Source organism: Rhineura floridana, chromosome 13 (assembly GCF_030035675.1).
Source record: "Rhineura floridana isolate rRhiFlo1 chromosome 13, rRhiFlo1.hap2, whole genome shotgun sequence".
NCBI lineage: Eukaryota > Metazoa > Chordata > Lepidosauria > Squamata > Rhineuridae > Rhineura > Rhineura floridana.
In genome coordinates, this window is record NC_084492.1 from 1,521,321 (window position 1) to 1,546,304 (window position 24,984).

General features: G+C 43.2%; 1 protein-coding gene across 1 annotated transcript in view; it reads left to right on the forward strand.

Annotated features, from left to right (window-relative positions):
* LRRC36 (leucine rich repeat containing 36) overlaps positions 1–24,984 on the forward strand; it is a 73,966-nt gene that overhangs the window by 10,266 nt on the left and 38,716 nt on the right. Inside the window, exon 2 of the mRNA XM_061594233.1 lies at positions 13,196–13,281. Within this exon, the coding sequence (XP_061450217.1) occupies positions 13,206–13,281 (76 nt within the window). The 5' untranslated portion in view covers positions 13,196–13,205. The remainder of the gene's footprint in view (positions 1–13,195; positions 13,282–24,984) is intronic.

Sequence of the window (24,984 nt, forward strand, 5' to 3'; positions counted from 1 at the left end):
TGTAAAATGGCCATTGTGACACCAACCTTTAAATAGGGATCCAGGAGGGATCCCAGAAATTACAGGTCATTTAGCCTAACATCTGTGCCAGGCGTTCTAACAGCACGTGCTGAGCTCTGACACCAGGTCTTTTGCCTTGTTTATCTGTGCTTCATGGTTTTAAACTTTGTATGGTTTTTAAAATTGTATATTTGTTTTTAATGTTCAGTGTTCTTAATTTTTGTAAACTGCCCAGAGAGCTTTGGCTATGGGGCGGTGTATAAATGTAATAAATAAATAAATAAACTGGTAGAAAGTGTTGTTAATAATAAAAGAACCAAGCATATAGAAGAACAACCTGTGCTGAAGCAGAATCAGCATGGCTTCCGCAAGGATAAGTCCTGGCTCACTAATCTGTTAAGAGTTCTTTTAAAATATCAATAAGCATATAAATAGAGGTGATCCAGTGGACATAGTGTACTTAGACTTTCAAAAAGCGTTTGACAAGGTACCTCACCAAAGGCTTCTGAGGAAGCTTAGCAGTCATGGAATAAGAGGAGAGGTCCTCTTGTGGATAAGGAATTGGTTAAGAAGCAGAAAGCAGAGAGAAGGAATAAATGGACAGTTCTCCCAAAGGAGGGCTGTAGAAATTGGAGGCCCCCAAAGATTGGCATTGGGACCTGTGCTTTTTAACTTGTTCATAAATGATTTAGAATTAATGGTGAGCTAAATTGTTCAGGGTGGTTAAAACAAAAAGGGATTGCAAAGAGCTCCAAAAGGACCTCTCCAAACTGAGTGAATGGGCGGTAAAATGACAAATGCAATTCAAGGTAAACAAGTGTAAAGTTATACATATTGGAGCAAAAAATCTTAATTTCACACATATGATGATTGGGTCTGACCAGGCAGTGACTGATGAGGAACGAGATGTTGGGGTTGTAGCAGATAACTCAGTGAAGATATTGACCCAGTGTGCAGCAGCTGCGATAAGGCAAATTCTATGCTAGGGACCATTAGGAATAGTACTGGAAATAATAATGCCATTATATAAAACTTTGGTGCAGCTGCATTTGGAATACTGTGTACAGTTCTGGTCACCTCACCGTAAAAAGGATATTTTAGAGTTTGAAAAGATTCAGAAAACAGCACCAAATATGAACAAGGAGATGGAGTGACTCCCTCATGAGGAAAGGTTCCAGCATTGGGGCCTTTTTAATTTAGAGAAAAGGCGAGTAAGAGGTGACATGATAGAAGTGTATAAGATTATTCATGACATGGAGAGAGTAGATAGAAGTTTTTCTCTTCTTGTAAAATGTGGACATCCAGTGAAGCTGAATGTTGGAAGATTCAGGGTAAACGAAAGGAAGGACTTTCTCACACAGTGCATAGAATGTGGAATTTGGTCCCCCAGAGACAGTGATGGCCACCAACTTGGATGGTATTAAAAGAGGATTAGACAACTTCATGCAGGACAAGTCTATCAGTGACTACTAGAAATGATGGCTATACTCTGCCTCCATAGTTGGGAGGTGGTATCCTTCTAAATGCCAGTTGCTGGAAACTGCAAGAGTGGAGAGTGCTCTGGCATTCTGGTCCTGCTTGTGGGCTTCCCAGGAGCAACTGGTTGGCCACTGTTTGAACAGGATGCTGGACTAGATGGGCCACTGGCCTGATCCAGCAGGCTCTTTTTAATTTTCTTATGAGGTCACCAGAGCATGGACAACTGAGGCCAGGCTTTCCTGATCCTGGAATGCACGTAGCTGGCAAAGCAGCCTAAGCTGGGCATACGCACTCCTAATCACTGAAGCCACTTGAGACACCAGTAACAAGTTGGAATCCAGGAGCAGGCGCAGACTATGGACCTGTTCCTCCAAGGGTGTTCCCACACCCAGGAACCAGCCACCCACAGGACATCCATCCTATGGGGATTTACCCTCAGTTTATTGGGCCTCATCCTGTTTGGCACCTTCCACAGTTGAATAAGGGCATTCAAAGGTTTCTAGGGCTGACCAACGGGTGGAGTGGGATGTGGGATGTGCAGGTGGATTGAAAACAGGAATGTTTTGATCTGGATGGAATGCCATGGGTTTCCGAGCGGGAGGCTTCCTTCCAGGTGGTCAGAGGGTTTGGACACTAATGTGGCGTGGAAGATTTGGGGATGTGATACTTGGGAAGGAGCAGGAAAATATTCTGGTGCTAAGTAATGTTAGGCCAGTTCAGGGATTGGTCTGCAAACATCTCAGGTAGACTAAAAGAAATAAGGCTGGGGAAAGAGTAGATTTCTTATATAAAAAGAGTTTGGTCAGAGGCAAAGGAATGCCTGTGCATCATGGGAGGCAATTCTAAAAGCACTTTCAGCTTTCCTGAATGTATATTTCTAGCCTAAGAGATCTTCCTTTGGGATGCTTATTATGTATCTCTTGAAAGTTACTCATTTTTTAAAAATGCTTTTCATCTATTTAGTACCCATTTGCTATTGTTTTCTACCACAATGGAATTTAGGGACTGCAATCTAATAGAACCCACTGAATATTTTACATCTACCCCGCCCTCTCTCACACACACCCTGTCAGAACATACAATCTAAAAGAAACCAGATAAACTTTCTAACATGAGAAAAACAGTTTACAGTGCAAGAATGGTAGGAAATACAATCTAAAAGAAACCAGATAAACTTTCTATCATGAAAAAGTTTGCAGTATAAGAATGGTAGGAAAGACCAAAACACATTTACAAGTTGTCATTTCCCCCCCAGAACAGGTGGAGTCGTCCTCTCTGCAAGGAACTTATGCAGGCAAAATGTCTCTCTTGGAGATGAAATACTTTAAAAACCTTCAGTCCTTAGATTTGTCAAAGAACCTTCTTGTTAGCTTAGAGGCAAGTTCTCCAGCCTTTCATGGTTGCTCCAAGAGAATAATAATAATTATTATTTATTTAATTTATTTATTAGTCGCCCATCTGGCTGGTTGTCCAGCCACTCTGGGCGACGTACAAGATAAAACAATACATTAAAACATTAAAATTTAAAACCATAACAGTAAGAAACCTAACCCACCCCAAAAGCCTGCCTGAAGAGCCAGGTCTTCAAGGCCCGGCAGAAGCTTATCATAGAAGGGGCATGGCGGAGATCATTTGGGAGAGAGTTCCACAGGTGGGGGCCACTATTGAAAAAGCCCTCTCTCTAGTCCTCACCAGTCTAGCTGTTTTAACCGGTGGGATCGAGAAGGTCTTCTGAGGCTGATCTTGTTGAGCGGCATCCCTGCCGATGCTAGAGGTGCTCCTTCAGATAGACTGGGCTAAAACCGTATAGGTTTTTAAAGGTCAAAACCAACACCTTGAGTTGGGCCCGGTAAACAACCGGTAGCCAGTGCAACTCCTTCAGCACTGGAGTGATGTGATCTTGCCGGCGGCTGCCTTTAATCAGACGAGCCGCCGCATTCTGTACCAGTTGCAGCTTCCGGACCATTTTCAAGGGTAACCCCACGTACAGCGCATTACAGTAGTCTAGGCGAGAGGTGACCAGGGCATGTACTACCGGTGGGAGCAGATGGTTGGGAAGGTAGGGGTGCAGCCTCCGTATCAGATGGAGTTGATACAGCGCCGCCCGGCTCACAGCCGAGACTTGAGCCTCCATGGTCAGCTGGGAGTCAAGAATGACCCCCAGGCTGCGGACCTGGTCTTTCAGGGGCAAACGTACCCTATTGAGCACCAGGTCCACATCCCCCAGCCTTCCCTTGTTTCCCACCAACAGTACCTCGGTTTTGTCAGGGTTCAGCTTCAGCTTATTCCTTCCCATCCAGCCACTCACCGACTCCAGGCACTTGGACAGGGTTTCTACAGCCAACCTCGGTGAAGATTTAAATGAGAGATAGAGCTGCGTGTCATCCGCATACTGATGACATTGCAGCCCAAATCTCCTGATGATTGCCCCGAGCGGCTTTATATAGATGTTGAACAGCATCGGGGAGAGGATGGAACCCTGTGGCACCCCACAGGTGAGAGGCCAAGGATCCGAAACCTCATCCTCCAATGCCATTCTTTGGTACCTACCAGAGAGGAAGGAATGGAACCACTGCAATACAGTGCCCCCCATGCCTAACCTCTTCAGGCGGTCCAGGAGGATAACGTGGTCAACGGTATCGAAAGCCACTGAGAGATCAAGGAGGACAAGAAAGGTGCATTCGCCCCTATCCCACGCCCTCCTCATATCATCTACCAAGGCAACCAAAGCTGTTTCAGTCCCATGTCCAGGCCTGAAGCCCGATTGAAATGGATCCAGATAATCCGCTTCCTCCAAGTGCGCTTGCAACTGTTTTGCCACCACCCGCTCAATCGCCTTGCCTAAGAATGGCAAATTTGAGACTGGGCGAAAGTTGTTCAGATCTTGGGGATCCAAGGAGGGCTTCTTTAAGATTGGTTTTATTACTGCCTCCTTGAGCGATGATGGCATTACTCCCTCTTCGAGAGATGTATTTACCACCATCTTGATCCCCTCACCCAGTCTATCTTTGCAGCTCATAATGAGCCACGATGGGCAAGGATCGAGTAAGCAAGTGGTAATGGAGGTTCAGAGTCAAAGTGAGAGGTTAGACCTTCCTTCCCGCAAACCTGGCCATAGGTAGGATACATCTAAATTGTAGAGCTGGCATTTGTGGCAAGCAAATGAGTCTTGCCTTCTAAGTGAGGGAGCTGAGAATTTGTAAGAGGCACCTCGCCCTCTTCTGTCCAGCCTCCCCAGGTTCAACACTGCATGGTAGTGGCTGTCCCACAGCTCTCTGGCAGTAGCCTCTCCTGAAGTCCCCTGAAATGCAACAACTCCATGCTTAATTTGCACTAGGGCTCAGAAGGGCTGAGCACAGGCTTCCCGATCCAAGACTTAACTCCTATGGTAGTTTAAAAGGTAAATTTCCAGGTAACCAGATTAAGCTGGGCAGAGTATCATCTTTAATTAGCAAGGTCAGTCCAGCCAGAAACAGGGCTTAATTTCAGTCAGAATTACGCTCCAAGAACCTGTTACCAATGCCAAGTCTTAGCTCTGAATTATTGAGAAAAGAGAGCATATACAGAACGTTCTTTGTATAAGGACCTGGCTTATACTGAGTCAGCCCAAACGCTCCACCTAGTCCAGTATTTTATCTTCTGGTTGTTGGCAGCTCGCGGGGGCCTTTTCATGAGCATGTGATCATGAGCATAGGCTGTATGGACCTTCTCACTGCTCAATCGCTGCAGCTCTGCAATTTGGATTTTGTTTCAGTGAAGAGTGGTATATAAATGTTCTTAGATAAATAAAAACACACAGTATGGTCCCTCAAGAATCTGAATTGGAGGTGCTAGTGCTTGTGATGAGGCTGAAGGTGATGCTCAGGCTGTGTGGCTCCCCACCCGCGCCAGTTCTTTGGGATCAAGCCAGGTGTATCAGGAGCGTGGGGCTAGAACAGCTTTACAAGCCACAGCGTAAGCAGGAGGGTGGGAGGACAAATTGAAGAGAGAAGGGGAAAGATAAAAAGACATCTCCAGAGAAGGCAGTGAGAATGGTCACTGGCAAGGGAGAGGGAGAGAAGATCTGTCCTCAGTCCTGCTGTGTGATGAGCTGAGGCCCCTCGGCCCAGGAGGAGCAAGGGACCAAGAATGGCACCACACTCTGCATGAGAGGGGCCGGTCTTGTGGAGAATGCCATGTTTAACGTGTTAACCATTTCACCCTTTGATTTACAAAGGATCTGGAGTTCATTTGTGGAAGGACCTTTGCTCCATATGCAAGTTCCTATGAAGGACACCAAATTATTCAGGATCATGGAACCCCAGGCAGATTGTGAGAAACTTCGAAAAGGCTCTCCAAACTAAGGGATAGGTAACAAAATGGCAAATGAGTTTCAGTGTAAGCACAAGGAGAGGTATATTAGAAAAAAAATGTTCCTAATCCCATATCTAAATTGGCAGTGTCTGACCAGGAAAGAGATCTTGCAATTGAGGTGGATACTTCAGTTAAAATGTTGGCTCCGTCTATTATAGCAGTGGAGAAGGAAAAGACAGTTCTAGCGATTATTAAGAAAGAGATTAATATACTACCTGTTTTATTTTGGCTCAGTCTTTGTCTTATCCTGCCCTTTTTCTGAAGAGCATGGCCCCTCTTTTATCTTAACAGCAACCCTATGAAGTAGGTTGGGCTGGCAGGCCAAAGGTGAGCCATGAAGCTTTGTAGCTGAGCAGGGATTTGAATGCTGATCTAAGGCCAACATTCACCCCTCAACAACCCATCTCAAAAAAGGATATTGTTGAGTTGTAAAAGAGCAACCAAAATATTCAAGCATATGAAGTATATTCCCAAGAATGAAGGCTTAAGCATTTGGAGCCACTTAACTTAGAAAAAGACAACTGTGGTGAGCATGATGGAGGTTTATAAAATTTCACATGTTGTGAAGAAAGTGCACAGTCATTTCCCCCCCCCCCCGTTACTTGCTCAGTTGGTGAGATCAAGTTCAGTACCTTTTAAAACTGCATCTTGCTATTCTCTCTTGGGTATTTACCATTGTTGGGACATCTGAATTTGTACTGTAATCATGTCTCATATTTGTTGGAAGTTTCCCGCCTCCAAGCATCTCCTAAGTGAGCTGGACCTGCCCCTCAATCCTGCAATCAGGAAGGACTCCGATTATAGACTGTTCACAGTGTGCAGATTTCATGCTCCGGAAAAGTACCTAGGTGAGACATGGAAGCCATGAGGAACAATGGATACCTTCTAATTGAACCCCACCACCTCCTATAGGGGTGGGGAGCCTTTTCTCCCCAACACCTGGTGGGCCAAATTTGTCAGGTGGGGGGACTCACATGATGTCAGGCAATGCTGCGCTTTGAAGTCTTGATTGTTGATTTTTGAGACTTCAAAGTACAGCGGCTGGCTGTTTGAAATAACTATCCTTTAAACCTTGGAGCACACCTTGCTCAAGGAGAGGGAAGCCATTTCTGTTGAATGGAAACTGTTTCTCCCTCCCAGTGGTGCTCTTTGAAGCTCTGTGCCACAGTGCCAGCCAAAGCTTTGTGAAGTGTTGATCATATGGCTGGCAAAGTGCTTGTTTCTGCCCTCTCCCTGGGAGGCATGTGCAGCCAAACTGAGCCGAATTTAAGCCCCAGCTCTATGATCCGTGCTTTCCAATGAAGTGCTGCTCATAGTACTGGCCAAGCACTTATTTAAATGTAGGCTTCTTTCAGGAAAAAGAAGCCTGTATGTAACAGGCTTTCTTTGGCAGCATGCATCTGTTCCTTATTGGGATCAGGTTCACACAGCCAAACTGAGCAGAATTTAACCCCCAGTCATCAGTAGACTAGCAGGAGTTAAATTCTGCTGCATTGGCTGCAGGCACCTGTTCACTGCTGGGAACAGATCTGTTTTTATGAAGTTTTAAAGTTTTTTGGTGCTTTGTTTAGCACCCTGGGCTTCTGCTGGGAGGAAGGGCGGAATACAAATTAAATAAATAATAAAATAAATAGATAATGGTGTTGTCCAAGTAAACCAGATTAGAATGGTAAAATACATTGTTCCTTAACAGGCATATATGCAGTTCAGAAACTTGCTCTCAGTCGCTTCCCTTAATGCCTCCAGCATTGTTTTGTGCACAGTTAAAGTTTATCTGCATTCACTGATAATGTGAAACAAGACAGAACCCAATGTAGGCAGAAAACTGCAGTCAGTCCATAAAGGAAATGCTCGACTTGTAGTGAAGTACAAAGTGTTCTGAAGTTCTGCTTTTGCTTAGGCCTGTTCTGAATGTCTTTTCTGGTTTACTGAAAGAGAAGGGAAAGTGGAGGAGAAGACGAAGGGAGAAATGAAAAGAAGATAGAGTGGTACGTCAACGGAACCAATGACCGAGGGAGGTGGTGGGTTCTCCAACCCTGGAGGCCTTCAAGAGGCAGCTGGACAGCCACCTGTCAGGGATCCTTTAATTTGGATTCCTGCATTGAGCAGGGGGTTGGACTCGATGGCCTTGTAAGCCCCTTCTAACTCTACAATTCTATGATTCTAGTGTTGGCCACTCTCTTAAATGGCTTTTATGGAGGAGAGGCCTTGCAATGGCTAATAGCCACAAGAGGTCAATGGAACCTCAGCATGGAGACAGAGATAAAGTCTACCTCTAAATACCAAGTATTGGGGACATACATTGGGAGAGGGCTTGGGAGCTTACCAAAGACATCTGCTAGCCTGTGTGGGAAGCAAGAAGTTGGATCAGACAAACCCTCGGCTTGCTCTCAGTCGCAAATTAAAGCTGAATTCTGGTGAGACAGAGGTGTTTGTTCAGAGTTCACAGGTCCAAGAGCGGGGCAGAGATGGCTGTTCTGCATAGGGCTGCACTCACCTGGAAGGAGCAGGTCAATAACATGAGGGTACTCATTGTCCTGGAGGTTCAGGTGGCTGGGAGAGCCTGTTTTCAACTCTGGCTGATTCACCTGGTATAGCCCCTTTGGGACAGAGATGATGTGGCCTCTATACTCCATACTTGGGTAACTTCCAGAGTGGTTTACTGCAGCACCCTGTATGTGGGGCTGCCTGCGAAGATGACTTGGAAACTTCAACAGGTCCAAAATGCAGCTGCCAGGTTACTGGCCAGGGCTTCATTTAGAACTTGCATAACCCCTGTTCTGAAACAGCTGCACTGGTTGCCAATTTGTTTCCAGGACCAATTCAAGGTGTGCAAATCAGTTTTTAAAGCCCTAAATGACTTAAGGCCCCAAATAACTGAAAAGTCACTTCGGCTTCCCTGGCTGTTAAGAAGGGTCCTCTTGGTAATTCTCCAGCCTTGGAAATTAGGGTCATGGGACTCAGCACAGGGCCTTCCCTGTGGCAATCCCGCAGCTGTGGGATTTCCTCCCCACAGAGGTGTGTCTGGTGCCTTCATCCTACAGCATTTGCAGAGGCACCTCTTTACTCAGGCGTTTGGCACCCAAGGCACATATTTTTGGAGATGCCCTGTTCTTTTTATTGTAAAATTTGAAAACTGATTTTAATACTGTATTTTTATATTGTAACCCGCCAATTAATAATGTCCAATTAATAATAATAATGTTGATGTTTTCCCTTTTCAGGCTGCAGAGAGCTTATCTGCTACCTCTCTTTGAAGCAGCTCAGTTTATGATCAAGCATGCCTTTTTATTTTTAGATGACAGAACTATTAGGGATAGTGAGAGAAAAGCCATCCATCTGCATTTTAACCTCATGAGCAAACAGAATTTGTTTAACAAAGAAGAGTCAAGGGTATGGAAGTGGTCATGTTTCCATCATCATTTCCATTGAACTATATCGTAATTTGAAAGACTGCATTCTTTTACTCTAATTAAGACATCTGCAAAGGTTCTGGTTCAAGTTGCATGATGAAGGATTCTGTGTAATAGGAAAGGCAGCTTGCTGCTGCCCTAGTAGAAGCTGAACCAAGAGAAGTAAGTGCTTTTCAGTACACATTTCTAAGTTCAATCAGCTGGAATCCCTGGAAACAAACATGCCTGGTATGAAGGTGGGGCACCACAGTCCTTTGTGTTTGTGTCTGTGGTCAGCAGTGCAGCTATAATACTGTTTTTGGAATATCATTTTTGCATTATATTGCTCAGCATGATGCATATCATGCAGTCTAGTCTTAGGGACCATTCCAGGTACATGTAAGGAAGCAGGGAGATGATGGCTGAATATGGGAGCCTTTACAATGTAAAGCTTGCACCTCTGACAGAACCTTAAAGGAGGTTTGACACAACTGCTTAATATGGTTTTATTCACTCTGGCTCATCATTAAGTAAAGTGTGTCAGATAATCTGCCATGTCAGATGATCTGGCCATAGTACCACGTGCCTCAGTTGCATCTTAGTTTGGATTGCCGGAATGTGGAGCTGCCTTTGACAAATGTATGGAAAATTTAGCTTGTTCAGGATGCAACAGAATACTATTGACTAGGCCTAGTTATAGGGAAAATGTGACTCTCTTGTTAAACCAACTGCCCTGGCTCCTGGTTTGTTTCTGGGCATAACTCAAAAATGCTGATTGCGATCAACAAAGTCCCAAATGACTTGGAACCAGGCTACTGAAGGGTTTCCTCCCTTGTATGTACCTGCCAGAATCCTGAGGTCTTCTTCTCTCAGATACCACTATATGAGCCATGTTTGGTGGGGTTTCCTCAGTGACCATGCCAGGCTCTGGGACTGCATCCTTAGAGGACGGTTTAGCTGCTTCTCTGATGTCCTTCCACTGTCAGGCAAATGCTTTGGCCATATTGAGTTGAGCTGACATTTTTATTTATGGCTTGTTTTCATGTGGTTTCTGTTTGCATCTGTGAACAGTTTTATCTGCCCTTCTCTTTTATTCACTCTTACAAAATTGTTAAGGACTTTAAATAATTTTGTTGTATTTTTATTATTATTTATTGGTTTATTGCGTTTACATCCCACTTTTCCTCCATGAAACTCAAGGTGGCATACATGGTTCTCCCCCTCCACATTTAATTCCCACAACAACCCTGTGAGGTAGGTTAGGTTGAGAGGCAGTGGCTGGCGCAAGGTCACGCAGTGAACTTCATGGTTGAGTGAGGATTCGAACCCTGGTCCCCCAGGTCCTGGTCCAACACTGTAACCACTGCACCACACTGTGCTTACAGAAGCTATTTGGAAGATTCTTTTTAACACAGGGTGGTTGCTATTATTAACTGTGAATTATCAGAAGAATTGTTTTATGGTGGCCACAGTCTATAAAACATGAGATGTTTGCTAGAGGTATTAAGTGTAGTTTTACATTTATTTATTTCTCCCCCCCTTCTTTTAGGGTAAGTCTTTGCAAGGTGGTTTATAATAAAAATGCTAAAAAGAAACCCCATAATAAATCTACATGTGATTGAAGTGGTGCCAACAGAAAACATGCATTTTTGTCAGGCCTTTGGATTGTATGACTGATTCACAAAATGGCTTTAACTGACGTTAATATTTGGTTGCTGCATTTGTTGTTGCTGTAACACAACCTGAGGTTTACAGACAAAAGGCAGGATAGAAATGATAAAAAATAAATATAATGTGTAAAGAGTTGCCCAATTATCATTAGTTCAATTAATTAAATGAGATACAAGTGGCACAAGACATCATTGTATGTTTGTTAAATAATGCAAGATGATTTTACCCTTAAGATTGTTGTTGTTGTTATGTGCCTTCAAGTCAATTACGACTTATGGAGACCCTATGAATCAGCGACCTCCAAGAGCATCTGTCATGAACCACCCTGTTCAGATCTTGTAAGTTCAGGTCTGTGGCTTCCTTTATGGAATCAATCCATCTCTTGTTTGGCCTTCCTCCTTTTCTACTCCCTTCTGTTTTTCCCAGCATTATTGTCTTTTCTAGTGAAATGTCTTCTCATTAAGTGTCCAAAGTATAATACCCTCAGTTTCATCATTTTAGTTTCTAGTGACAATTCTGGTTTAATTTGTTCTAACGCCTAATTATTTGTCTTTTTTGTGGTCCATGGTATGCACAAAGCTCTCCTCCAACACCACATTTCAAATGAGTTGATTTTTCTCTCATCTGCTTTTTTCACTGTCCAATTTTTACATCCATACATAGAGATCGGAAATACCATGGTCTGAATGATCCTGACTTTAGTGTTCAGTGATACAATTTTCCTTTGAGAACCTTTTCTAGTTCTCTCATAGCTGCCCTCCCCAGTTCTAGCCTTCCTCTGCTTTCTTGACTATTGTCTCCATTTTGGTTAATGACTGTGCCAAGGCATTGATAATACTTGACAAGTTGAATGTCCTCGTTGTCAACTTTAAAGTTGCATAGATCTTCTGTTGTCATTACTTTAGTCTTCTTGATGTTCAGCTGTAGTCCTGTTTTTGTGCTTTCCTCTTTAACTTTCATCAGCATTACTGGTTTCTGCTAAGAGTATGGTATCGTCTGCAAACCTTAAACTATTGATATTTCTCCCTCCAATTTTCACACCTCCTTCATCTTGGTCCAATCCCACTTTCCGTATGATATGTATGATAAAAACACCCCTGTCTCACACCCTTTCCGATGGGGAACCAATTGGTTTCTCCATATTCTGTCCTTACAGTAGCCTCTTGTCCAGAGTATAGGTTGCACATCAGGATAATCAGATGCTGTGGCACCCCCATTTCTTTTAAAGCATTTCATAGCTTTTCATGATCTACACAGTCAACGCTTTGCTGTAATCTATAAAGCACAGGGTGATTTTCTTCTGAAATTCCTTGCTCCGTTCCATTATCCAACATTTTCCACCCTTAAGATTACACTTTGCCAAATATTGTACGCCGAATGAATGTCCAGGGAAGATGGAATGATTCTGTAAAACTGTTTGGCAAAGATCAATGGCAATATTTGGAGGCTAGGATTTCATGAGACTGTTTTTTGATAGTATATACTATACTATATTTATATGCCATTATTTAAAGAAAAAATGTACACCTTATTGATATTTTTGTGATGCTATTGTATATTTGTTTTCAAGTGATAGCAAAATAGCTTTTTATAAGCGTAAATGAAGGTTGGGGTGGTGGGGGGAGGTAAGAAAGACATGATAAGGTTTATAAAATTGAGAATTTTTATTTTATAAGAAATAAGTAATGAGCGATTGTTCTGGCCACAAACAGAAATCCAGTCGACAATTCCTCCCCTCCCCCCCACCTCTCTGCTTTGTGGTGAGCAGAAACAAACCAAAGGTTAATTCAGAAATACTATGGCCACAGGAGCAGGAAGAAACTAATAACTGAGAAGCAGAAGCCACTCTAAAAGAAAAGAGCAAGGAGGAAACTACCAATTAATGGGCCAGTTTGAAGGAAAAAGTGGAACTTTTGCTGATGGAATGACCAGTCAAGGAGGATCTGCCCTGCGGGGTCATGTGCTGCCAGATTTTTTAACTGGGCATAATGCATTGCAAGAAACCAATGTTTTAATTCTGTTTACAGCTAGTTGTAGAGAAGCAATGATTCAGAGGACTAAAGAGTCATACTATGGAAAACGGTTCCTTCGTACTAGGCACCTTATAGATATATGGCAGTCTGGTCTTTGCCCCACTAAGTGATAAAAGCCAATGGGGTGATCGATTGACAAAGATCTCTGCCTCTGGGGGTTGGAGAGCTCCTTCAGCACACACACTTGGATGGAGAGAGGGTGCTTGATGCAGAAGCTTATCTTAATCCTAACTTGATTGTTAAATTTGCTTTCTCTTGACACTTTAGAGAAAATATAATGAGGAGTCAAGTGCTTGACCAAGAGAGCTTTGCAGCACCCAGTTTGAATACCAAGAGCAACAGAACACAGACTGGTAGGTTGCATGAGACGGCTACACTGGGACTGGAAAATGATACAGTTTATATTGACCCAGGAGGCTTGTTCATTTAGGAAACAGAAGGACCAAGGCCTAAGAAGCAGGAAGAAAATGTAAAGATAAAACAGATTATCTTCCTAAATAAAGAATCTATATCAGGATAGGCAGTGTGAAGGAGTGAGTGATCATCCAAACAGTTCATGAAGTGCCAAGTGATAGGCCAGCTTTCCCAAACCTGGTGCCCTCCAGATATGTTGGACAGTTCCCATCATCCCTGACTACTGGCTCTGCTGACTGGAAGTGATGGAAGTTATAGTGCAAAACACCAGCAGGGCAGCAGGTTGGGGAAGGCTCTCCTATGTCCAGATTGTTCGGGGGGGGGCAGGGTCAAATGGCTCTGCCAGGAAAATTAACCTCCAGATTCTGACCCAGTATGCCAGTCTATACCAGCTGCTGGAAGTGAAGCAACAACAGAAGAGAACTTGTGCCTTCATGCCCTGCTTGCAGACTTCACAGAGACATCTGGTTGGACGTCACTGTGGGAAACAGAATGCTGGGAACCACTGGTCTGATCCAGTGGGGCTCTTGCATTCTTAGGAGTGACTTGGCTGCTGGCTGTCAACGGGAAAAAAGTAGTGTGAACTAGAAAAAAAGAGGGGAAAGACTTATGCACTCTCTTTTCCATACATCCTCCTCCTGCTTTGGCTTTAAAAAAATGCCACAGAGGGAAGAAATGTGTGACTCTGCTTAATGTGGAGTTTGGAACTCAGAGCCAAAGGGGGAAGCATAAGAACCTAAGAAGAGCCTGGTGGATCAAGCCAATGGCCCATTTGGTCCAGCATGCTGTTCACACAGTGGTCAACCAGATGTCCACAGGAAGCCTGTAAGCAGGACCTATAAGCAGGACAGTTTCCTTTTTAGAAATGACAATGCAGCTAACCTCTGAAGTATGCAGTCATAGTTAAGGATAGTGCTGCAGATGCACAAAGTGTTGTTCCTTCATCACCTATAATTGCAGCTTGTCCCCACACACTTAGGATGACAGAGTAGGGATTCCCGAGCAGATAGCATCTTCCCTTTTGGGGAAGGGGGGAAATCAGTATCTACAATCTTCCAATATTCCTGTTCATTGGATGCCCACGAGTTATAGTGTTACGTGAGAGGGAGAAAAACTTTTCTTGATCCACTTTCTCCATGCCATGCATAATTTTGTACACTTCTATTATGTCACCTTAGTTGCCTTTTCCCTAAATTGCTGGGAGGAAGGGCGGGAAATAAATAAAGGATAAACTAAAAAGCCCAAAATGCTGCAACCTTTCCTCATAGGGTAGTTGTTCCATCCCCTTGATCATTTTGGTTGTCCTTTTCTAAACATTTTCCAGCTCTGCAATATCTTTTTTGAGATGAGGTGACCAGAACTGTGCAAGGTATTCCAAATACAGCTACACCAAAGATGTATATAATGGCATTATGTCAGTTTTATTTTCATTATCTTTTCTAATGATCCCTAGCATGGAATTTGCCTTTTTCACAACCACCGCACACTGGATCAACATCTTCATTGAGTTATCCAGTACAACCCCAAGGTTTCGTTCCTGTCAGTCCCCGCCAGGTCAGACCCTATGAGCGTCTATGTGAAATTAAAATTATTTGCTCCAATATGCATAACTTTACATTTGCTTACTTAAATTGCATTTGCCATTTTACCACCCATTCACTCAGTTTGGAGAGGGTCTTTTGGAGCTCTTTGCAATCCCTTTTTGTTTTAACCATAGGATGGGGATGGCAAAGACGGTACAACAGATGTATCCAACTCCTCACAGCCCCATGGTACTGTTGGGTGCTCTTCCACTGTGCCCAATAACTTGGTGTTGCGGTTTGTATGTAATGACCGTGCTTATTCATGATTTAATTGTGACTTGGCTTGCATCACTGAGACCTGGGTGGGAGAGAAGGTGGCCAGATCTTACCCCGCTCTGCCCTGCTGGGTACTCGGTGTCAAAGATTGCCCCCTGGGGTCCTTTGACCACAGCAACCCCAAGGGGGTGTCTTTGCTTCCAAGAACAGTCCCAATTCCCTGGGCCACTGCTTCCCGGGCAAACACTCACTTTTGCAGGGTTAGTTTATACCAGCATTACCCAGCCTTTTTTGAACCAATGCCCCTTTGCAAAATCTTTTTATGCCCAACGCCCCCCTCAGATTACGTATATGCCAATGCTTCCTATTCTTCCCTTAAAATATGAGTAATGCATAAAAGGTATTTTCAATGATTACTGATCGTTTTTATCATACCTTTTTATTGCACTTAGATTACACATTGAATTCTTAATATGATTTATTAATATACATACATAGTTATAGAAAAGTAAATAAAATGAGATTTATTATAAAATACTAGTGTGATCCTTGAGCTTGATGAGTTTTAGCTAACTTCACAATATCTGGAGTATATAAATCCATAAAATATCTGCAAGAAACAAATTGCAGATATAGTTGTTGTTTCTTATTTCACAAATCATAAAAGGGTAAGCAAAAGCTAATTAAGTCCGCACAGTATGAACCAATAGAATACACTGTTAATTTACAACAAACTCATTCAGTTTACCGGCATTGTTTCATTAAACAAGTTAATTTAAACATCAGAGAAACAATGGGTAGCGAGTGTGTCCCATTCCTGAAGAAAACCAGCAAATAACTTAACTATCTGCATCACCCGTTTGCACACGGCACTCATCCATTGGAAGAATGCGCCCTCCACCAATACACCCAGCTCATCAAACACTCTCTCGTGATTGGTTCCAACATCCCTCAAGACAGCATCGGAACATTACCTAGTGCCGGGGCGTGGATAATATCCCCATTCCTTGATATGACACTGGCCGCTATTCAGAATTTCTTTACTAAAGAGCACACACTATTTATAGTGTTATTTCCATGAATTGAGACTATTAAATACATTCTAACTGGGGACAAAACAGTTTAAAAATTAATGATTTGTGTGCTAAATAAAATTAAACTTAAATGCTTCAACTGTCGCATCAGACCTCCAAATGTCAACGCCCCCCTAATGAACCCAAATGCCCCCTGAAAGTTTGTAGTCACGCCAACGCCCCCCTGAAAGGCTGTAATGCCCCCCAGGGGGGTGCTACCGCCCACATTGGGAATCGCTGGTTTATACCTAATGCCAATGCTAGAAGGTAGACTGCCACCATCCCCTTTAAATAGTCCTTCACTCTGTAAGGGGAAACTCAGAGCACTGTCTGAAATCCTAGAGCAAATCTATTGTTAAACTCCTTGCTTTGGAGCATTAACCTAAATTAATCAACAGTAGTCAGCAGCGTGTGGTCAAGGACTGGATTTAGAGTCATTAACTCCAAGCAATACACACCATTAAGAAAAGGTAGTTCATTTAAAAGAAAAGAAAGGTACATATAAAAAAGAGAGTGGCATTACTTCCCTTTAAAGCCACTACCCAAAACTGGGCTGGGCAAGAGATACATATGCTGTGAGAGATTTAAACAGACAAAGAGAAAATAACAAACGATAACTTTAGCCTAATTTAATACTCACTTCAAGTTGAAAGCCTGGTTCCCAATGGCTTACAAGTGATTCAAGGTAGATGGACAGTAACCGAAGGATCATCCTTCATTTTATGGGGTTTTGGGTGTCAATTAGCCATCCTAGGCACCCCTTCCATGATCACCTTCTTTGAAGTTAAGGAGGGCTAAAAAGTCACACCAAGTGGTCCCTGATCTGTAATACCCAAACTCCTGACTTTGATCTTAGGAAGCAGATAAGAGATAACAGATAGGACTCAGCTGCATCATCTTGACATTAGCAATTTGCAGATGTCTGGCACTAAAACACTTGGGTTTCCCCAGCACAGAGTATCCCGGAGGTGGAGCCATTTTAGCTTGACCAAACTTAGCTATTCTTGACACTTGGTACAGCACCGACCCAGGCTAGAGGGTCAGGGAGGTGGGATTGTGATGGTTTACCAGAGTTCATCCCCCATCACCAGGAAACCTCTCCACCTTGGAGTGAGACATGAGTGCCTGCATCTGATGCTGGGCCTTAGAGACAGACCGGGGATGCTCTTGGTTTTCTGCCCATCCAGCTGTCTAATAGCCTCCTTGACCAAGCTGGACGAGGTAGTCTCAAGCGTAGTGTTGAAGGAATTCTGGATGATAATCCTGGGTGACTTCAACATTCATGCTGAGGCTGCTTCTGGACCAGCTTGGGATTTCATGGCCTCCATGGCAATCATGGGACTCTCTCAGGTTGTCTTCGGCTGACACACAGAGCGGGACATACCCTTGATTTGGTCTTTGCTCCAAGTGGGGAGAGAGGTGGTCTAGAAATACAGGGAGGAGGAGTCTCTTGACTCAATTATCATGGTCAGGGCACTTCCTGGTGAAGTCTGGACTCATAATATCCCCCTCTGAAAGGGTGGGGGACCAATTAAGATGGTCTGCCCCCAGAGACTTGTGGATCCTGATAGATTCCTGAATGCTCTGGGGGACTTTAAGTGGAAAGAGCAGGTGATCCTGTCGAGGCTCTTGTCTCACTGTGGAACGGTGAGATGTGGAGGGCTGTCAACACAATAGCTCCTGAGCACTCTCTTCAACGCTGTGGAGCCTGCAATGCCCCCTGGTACTCTAGGGAGCTGCATGCAGTGAAACAGGCTGGACTATGGCTAGAGTGCCAATGGCATAGAACTCACTCTGAGGCTGACCGAGCATTGGCTAGAGAGCATAATCATACTACCATTTGGCAGTAAGGGCAGCGAGGAAGGCTTACTTTGGGACATATATTACGTCCTAAAGTAATCATCTAGCAGTGCTCTTCTGAGTTGTCCAGAATCTCACCTGCTAGTGGAGATGGGCCTCTGTAGGCAACGGAAGCTTGCTGTTTTGTCTGTCATTTTGAGGAGAAACTCGCTTTCCTCTGCAGCAATTTAGACACTACTGTCTTGGCTACAGTTCCAGCTGAGGTGTCCAATGCTATGACTTCTCCGACTTTGTGGGATCAATTTCAGTTTATGATGATGTGGACAGGCTGCTTGCAAGAATGTCCAGTGACATGCCCTCTCAATCCCTGCCCATCACAGCTACTGAAATCGAGCCGAGAACAGCTGACCAGGTGGGTCCAGGGAGTGGTAAACACCTCTTTACATAAGCAAGTCGTGCCTGTTGCTTTAAAGGAGGTGGGTGTGGCCACTAATAAAAAAAAGTCCCTGAACCCAATGGATCTAGTGCCCAGTCGCACATACTCCCTTCTTGGGAACGGTGATTGAGAGGGTTGTAGCAGAACAGCTGCAGGCATTCCTGAATGAAACTGATTATCTGGGTCAATTAGTACATCAATGGCCTAAATCATCTTTTAAGTTTGATTGTACAATCGCTCCATCTGCATGGGAAGAATATTATGGTAATCTGTTCCAAGCGACTAGTTTAGGATCCTCGCAACCATTACATTTACCATTTGAAATTCCTGTTTGGCCGCCTGTTACAATTGGTGAGGTTATGGAACTTATAGATGGACTGAAGTCAAACAAGGCCCCCGGTCCTGACGGTATACCTCCGGAAGTCTTTAAGGCTAATGCTGAGTGGTGGACCCCAATTCTAGCAGTATTATTTACTACAATAAACTCCACGTTGCAAATTCCAGAGGGTTGGGGAACTGCAATTATTGTACCTATTTATAAGAAAGGCTCCACTTTAGATCTGGCTAATTATAGGCCAATAAGCTTACTTAATATAATAAGCAAACTATACTCAAGTTATCTTTACAAAAAATTATTATGTTGGATAAATCAAAACGAAATTTTAGCCCCAGAACAGGCTGGGTTTTGTCTAGGGCGTTCAACCCTTGATCACGCCCTCGTTTTGCAACATTTGGTAACTAAGTATAGCTGCAAAAAGAGAGGAGCTTTGTTTGCGGCCTTTATCGATCTGAAATCGGCATTCGACCTGATATCAAGAACAAGACTATGGTCCAAATTATTAGACTTGGATATAGATAGGCGCCTATTAATATTAATACAGGGTCTTTATGATAATACGTACCTGCAAATTCATTGTAATAACAAGGGGTATCTAACAAATCCAATTCCTACATTCAAAGGGGTAAAGCAAGGTTGCACATTGGCACCCCTACTGTTTAATATTTATATTAATGCAGTGGTGGAATACCTTGCTTCTATTCCCTCTCATCCTCCGAATTTGGTTGGCTCCCCGAGATTTTGCCTCTTATATGCGGATGATATAGTTCTCTTATCCCAAACACCGATCGGATTGAAAAGACTTTTGAGGGCTTTTGCTTCTTTTTGCTTGAAAGAAGAACTTTTAATAAATTATGAGAAAACGAAAGTTCTAATCTTCACAAGGAAAAGAATAAATCATGTTTGGAGAATGAATAACTATTGTATAGACCAAGTTAAATCTTTCAGATATTTGGGAATTGTGTTTCAATCAACAGGCTCCCAGCAAATGCACCTTAAATACTCAATGTTAAATGCTAAGCGAACAACTAAGGCTTTATTATCATTCTTTTATAACAAGGGTGGACAACTTGTTCCCCCCATTATAAAAATATTTGCAGCAAAAGTTGTTCCACAACTACTTTATGGCTCACAAATGACCTCAAATGAGAATATTTCAGTTCTAGAATCTATTCAGAACTCATTTCTCAGAGCTATTCTTGGAGTACCTACATGTGTGCCTAGCTTTATATTGAGGTTGGAAGTCGGTTTACAATCCATTGAATCCCTTGTTTGGAAAATGAAACTAGTGTTATGGCTCAAACTGCTATTCAACCCGAGTGGTCTGGTCCCCCATGTTCTATTAGATTCTTTTAGTTCCCTCTGGGTTAAATCTGTTCTTGCCAAAATATCTAATTTGGGATTTTCACTCCCCAATATTTTACAGATGGGCTTAGTTTTGGCAAGTGATACGATTAAAAAGCGTCTTAGTGATACTGACTTTCAAGAGCATTTAATGCAAATTAGGAACCAAAGACACAACCCCAAATTTCACACTTTAATGTCTTATTTATTGGCGTTGGATTTACCCAATTATAGGAGAGCTTTTACATTAATTAGACTAAACATACTTCCTTCTGCTCTCCTTGAGGGCAGATATAATAAAATACCTTATTCTGAAAGGCTATGTCCCTGCGGGGTTGACGAGATAGAGACTAGTGAGCATGTGCTTTTTCGTTGCTCTTTTTATCATGAGTTAAGACAACAACTAATTGTGCCCATTTTAAAGTCATTACCCGGTAGACCAGAAAGATTTTATGTGGATTATTTACTAGGGGATTGTTCTCCACAAGTTACTCTTGTCGCTAAATATACAGTTGCTGCAATTTGTTTGAGGAAAATATGTATCCCGTGATTATTAAATGTGTTTTTAATATCTAAATATTTAATTTTTTTATACCTCCTTGTGAAAAATCTTTTGTTATTGTTGCTAATATATTTTATTGTACCTGGTCTTTGACTGTAATAATAAATTCATTCATTATCTGGGTCCATTCCAGTTTGGATTCAGGCCTGGGTTTGGGACCAAATCAGCCTTGGCTGCCCTGATGGATGATACTTATGGAGAGATGGACAGGGAGAGTGCAACCCTGCTCCTTCTGCTTGACCTGTCAGCTGATTTTGAAATGATTGACCATGGTATCCTTCTGGACCAGCTCTGTGGGATGGGCATTGGTGGCACTGTGTTGCAGTGGCTCTGTTCATACCTGCAGGGCCATGTCGAGACAGCAGTATTGGAAGAGTACCCCCCTGGTATTTACAATGTGGAGTGCTACAGGACACTATCTTAACTGTAAACCACCCAGAGAGCTTCGGCTATGGGACGGTATACAAATACAATACAAATACAATAAATAAATAAATCTTGTCCCCAGTACTATTCAACATCTATGTGAAGCCTTTGGGAGTGGTCATGCTGATGATACCCAGCTCTGTTTCTCCATTATATCTGAATCAGGACAGGCTGTGCAAGCCCTGGACTGGTGCCTGGATGAGTGGTGGACTGGATGAAGGTCAATAAACTGAGCTTGAATCCTAGAAAGACGGAGGCCTTGTGGATGGGTGGGTGGTTCCTGTGGCCAGGAGATAGGTAAATTGCCTGTCCTGGGTTGGGTTGTACTCCCTCTGAAGGAGCAGGTACACAGTTTAGGAGTACTCTTTGATCATCTCTGTCACTAAAGGCTCAAACGAGCTCTGTGGGCGGGAGTGCTTTCTTCCAGCTTTGGCTGGATTGTGACAACCTGACCTCAGTGCTTTATGTGATGGTAACCTCAAGATTTGATTATTGTAACGTGCTTTATGTGGGGCTGCCCTTGTATCTGGCCCAGAAGCTGTAACTAGTGCAGAATACAGTGGCCAGACTGCACACAGGAGTAGATTACTAGCAACATGTTACCCCACTGCTGAAAGGACTGCTCTGGTTGCCAATTGGCCACCAGGCCAGGTTAAAGGTACTTCACAAAACCCTAAACAACTTTGGCTGAAGGCACCTTAAAGACTGCCTGACTCCAAGTTCTCCAACTTGATCACTGAGAAGATGATGAAGATGATGATTACATTTATATCCTACCCTTCCTCCCAGAAGGAACTCAGGGCAGCAAACAAAAACACTAAAAAACTCTAAAACATCTTAAAAACAGAAGACTTTAAAACATATTAAAACAAAATATATATTTTTAAAAAAGCTTAAAAAACATCTTAAAAAGCAATTCCAGCAGAGACGTAGACTGGGATAAGGTCTCTACTTAAAAGGCTTGTTGAAAGAGGAAAGTCTTCAGTAGGCGCAGAAAAGATAGCAGAGATGGCACCTCTGGGGAGGGAATGCCAAAATGTTGGTGCCACAGCACTAAAGGTCTGCTTCCTATGTTGTGCGGAATGGACCTCCTGATAAGATGGTGTCTGCAGAAGGCCTTCACCTGCAGAGCAAAATGATCAACTGAGTATATAAGGGGTAAGACAATCTTTCAGGTATCCCGGTCCCAAGCTGTATAGTGCTTTGTACACCAAACCAGAACCTTGAACTTGGCCCTGCCCTTATGGTGGTTCAACATGCCCCTGAGGTTTGGTTGGCCTCCACCAGGGACCGAGCCTTTAGTGCAGTAGACCCTGCCTTGTGGAACTCCCTACCAATAGAGGTTCAGCAGGAAACATCCGTCCTTTCTTTCAGGTGTCGTTTAAAAACAGAACTTTTTTGACAGGACTTTTAAAGTGATCCCCACCACCCATCTACTACAGTAATAGTTATTCTTTTGTTATTGTTTTTCATAATATTTTTATTGTTTTTAGATTTTTCATGTCTTTGTATGTTGTAAGGCTGTCTTCATGTCCTCTGTGAAAAGTGCAGCCTATAAATATTTTAATAGATAAATAATAACACCCTGAACAATTTAGTATCAGCAGCAAATTTGGGCCACCTTGTTGCTTGCCCCTAACTCTAGATTGTTTCTGAAATAAGCTAAAAGGCACAGGAGGTCCCAACACTGATATTTGGGGGACTCCACTGACTACATCCCTCCTTTGGGAGAACTATCCATTTATTCCTGCACTCCACTTAAGTTCTCTGACAAGTTCCTGATCCACAGGAGAATTTCTCCTCTTATTCCATGACTGCTAAGCTTACTCAGGAGTTTTTGGCGAGGTACCTTGTCAAAAGTGTTTTGAAAGTCCAAGGACACTATGTCCACTGGATCACCTCCATCAATATGCTTGTTGATATTCTCAAAGAACTAATAGTTAGTGAGACTGAACTTACCCTTGCAGAAGCTGTGCTGGTTCTGCTTCAGTGAGGCTCGCTCTTTTATACACTTGGTTATTTTATCTTTAACAATCTCTTTATCCTGCTTTAGCACACCTTTGATTCCCTTCTCATCCAAGGGTCCAGCCACCTCCCTAGACAGTCTCCTGCTTTGAATGTATTTAAAGAATTTTTTGTTGGTGGTCTTTATGTTCTTCTTTGTACTTATGTATTTAAGTCTAGATTATTTCTCTTGTAATATTGAATTTATTTTATGTTTGCTGTTTATTGTTTCTAAACTGACGTCTCTCCCCTGCCCCTCTCTGGCGGCCAGGAAGGAATTTCCCGAGCTCCAGCTCTTCCCTGCTACCCTCGGGGAGTTGTTGGTGTCGCTGCAGAAGAGAGAGAATGAAGGGCTAGGGGAAAAACCTGCTGACATCACATGCAGAGAGCTTTCACAGAATTAGATATTCTAGGGTGAATAATTTGGATGAATGTGATTTTGTTTAAAGGAGTGGGGGAGGAAATGTATTGAGGGGAAAGCAGGAGAAAGGAAGGCAAGAGCGACCGGAAGTTGCTTCGTTAACGGCAGGAAACAAAATGATGCCCAGAGACAGTTAAAGGGGCGGAGAAAAGGGAGGATCTAATGGCAAAGAAACTGCACAGGCAAAAAAATGTGCTTAAAGGGTAATACACGGTAGAAGCACACCGAAGCAGGTGCGGATTTTAAAAGCAATTTCGGGTTTTTGTTGCATCGATTTAATCCAGAGTTAAAGGCCACAGCAGCTGAATGTAATCACGTTGGCAAAAACGTCATGCAAACAGTCCAAATTAAAAGGATCTGCAAAAAACAACAGATCCACATTATACCGGCATCTGATCAGGCTCCTGCAGTATACACTCCAGTTGAGCTTCTAATACTGTGTTTTTAAACAATTCCCAAGCATTCTGGAGTGATTTCACCTGTCTGACTTTACCTTTCAGCTTCCTTTTTACATTTTCCTTTCTATCAGTTTCCTCATTTTTGGTAAATTTCTTCTTTTGAAGTCAAATGTGACCGTGCTGGATTTTCCTGGCAACTGGCCATTTACATATATGTTTAATTTAATAGCACTATGGTCACCGCTCCCAATCAGTTCAACAGCATCTTGCACCAGGTCCTGGGTGCCACTTAAGATTAAGTCCAGGGTCACCACCCCTCTGGAGATTAGTTCTGACCCAGACCCCCCTCAGCTCCTGTCGGCTTTCTCTCTCAATCAGTTTAAAGGCTGCTCTGCCACCTTTTTTATTTGAAGTGCCAGTGGTCTGGTTCCATCCTGGTTCAAGTGGAGCCTGTTCCTTTTGTATAAGCCTGGCTTCTCCCAAAATGTTCCCCAGTGTCTAACAAATCTAAACCCCTCCTCCCGACACCAGAATCTCATCCACGCATTGACACTACAAAGCTGTGCCTGTCTAGCTGGCCCTGCCCATGGAACCGGTAGCATTTCAAATAAAGCTACCTTGCACGTCCTGGCTTTCAGCATTCTATCTAGCACCCTAAATTTTGCTTCCAGGACCTCATGACTCTATTTCCCCATGTCACGGGTGCCAAAATGCACCATGACCAGTGACTCCTCCCCAGCACTATCTACTATGCTATCTAGATGATGGGTGGCATCTACAACCTTCATATCAGGTAGGCAAATCACTCTGCGGTCTGAATGCTCATCACACACCCCACTATCTGTGTTCCTAATGATTAAATCACCCACTACCAGGATCCCAGGATACACACACACCCTGGAGAAATATCCATAGCAAAGGAGGACACCTGCTCGTCCCCGTGACTGGATCTTCTGGAATCATTTCCTTTGCTTAAAAGCAGCCATGGGGTCCCTGAGTTGGAGCACTAGGAACAGAGGGGTTTAACATTCTCTAAGTGAAA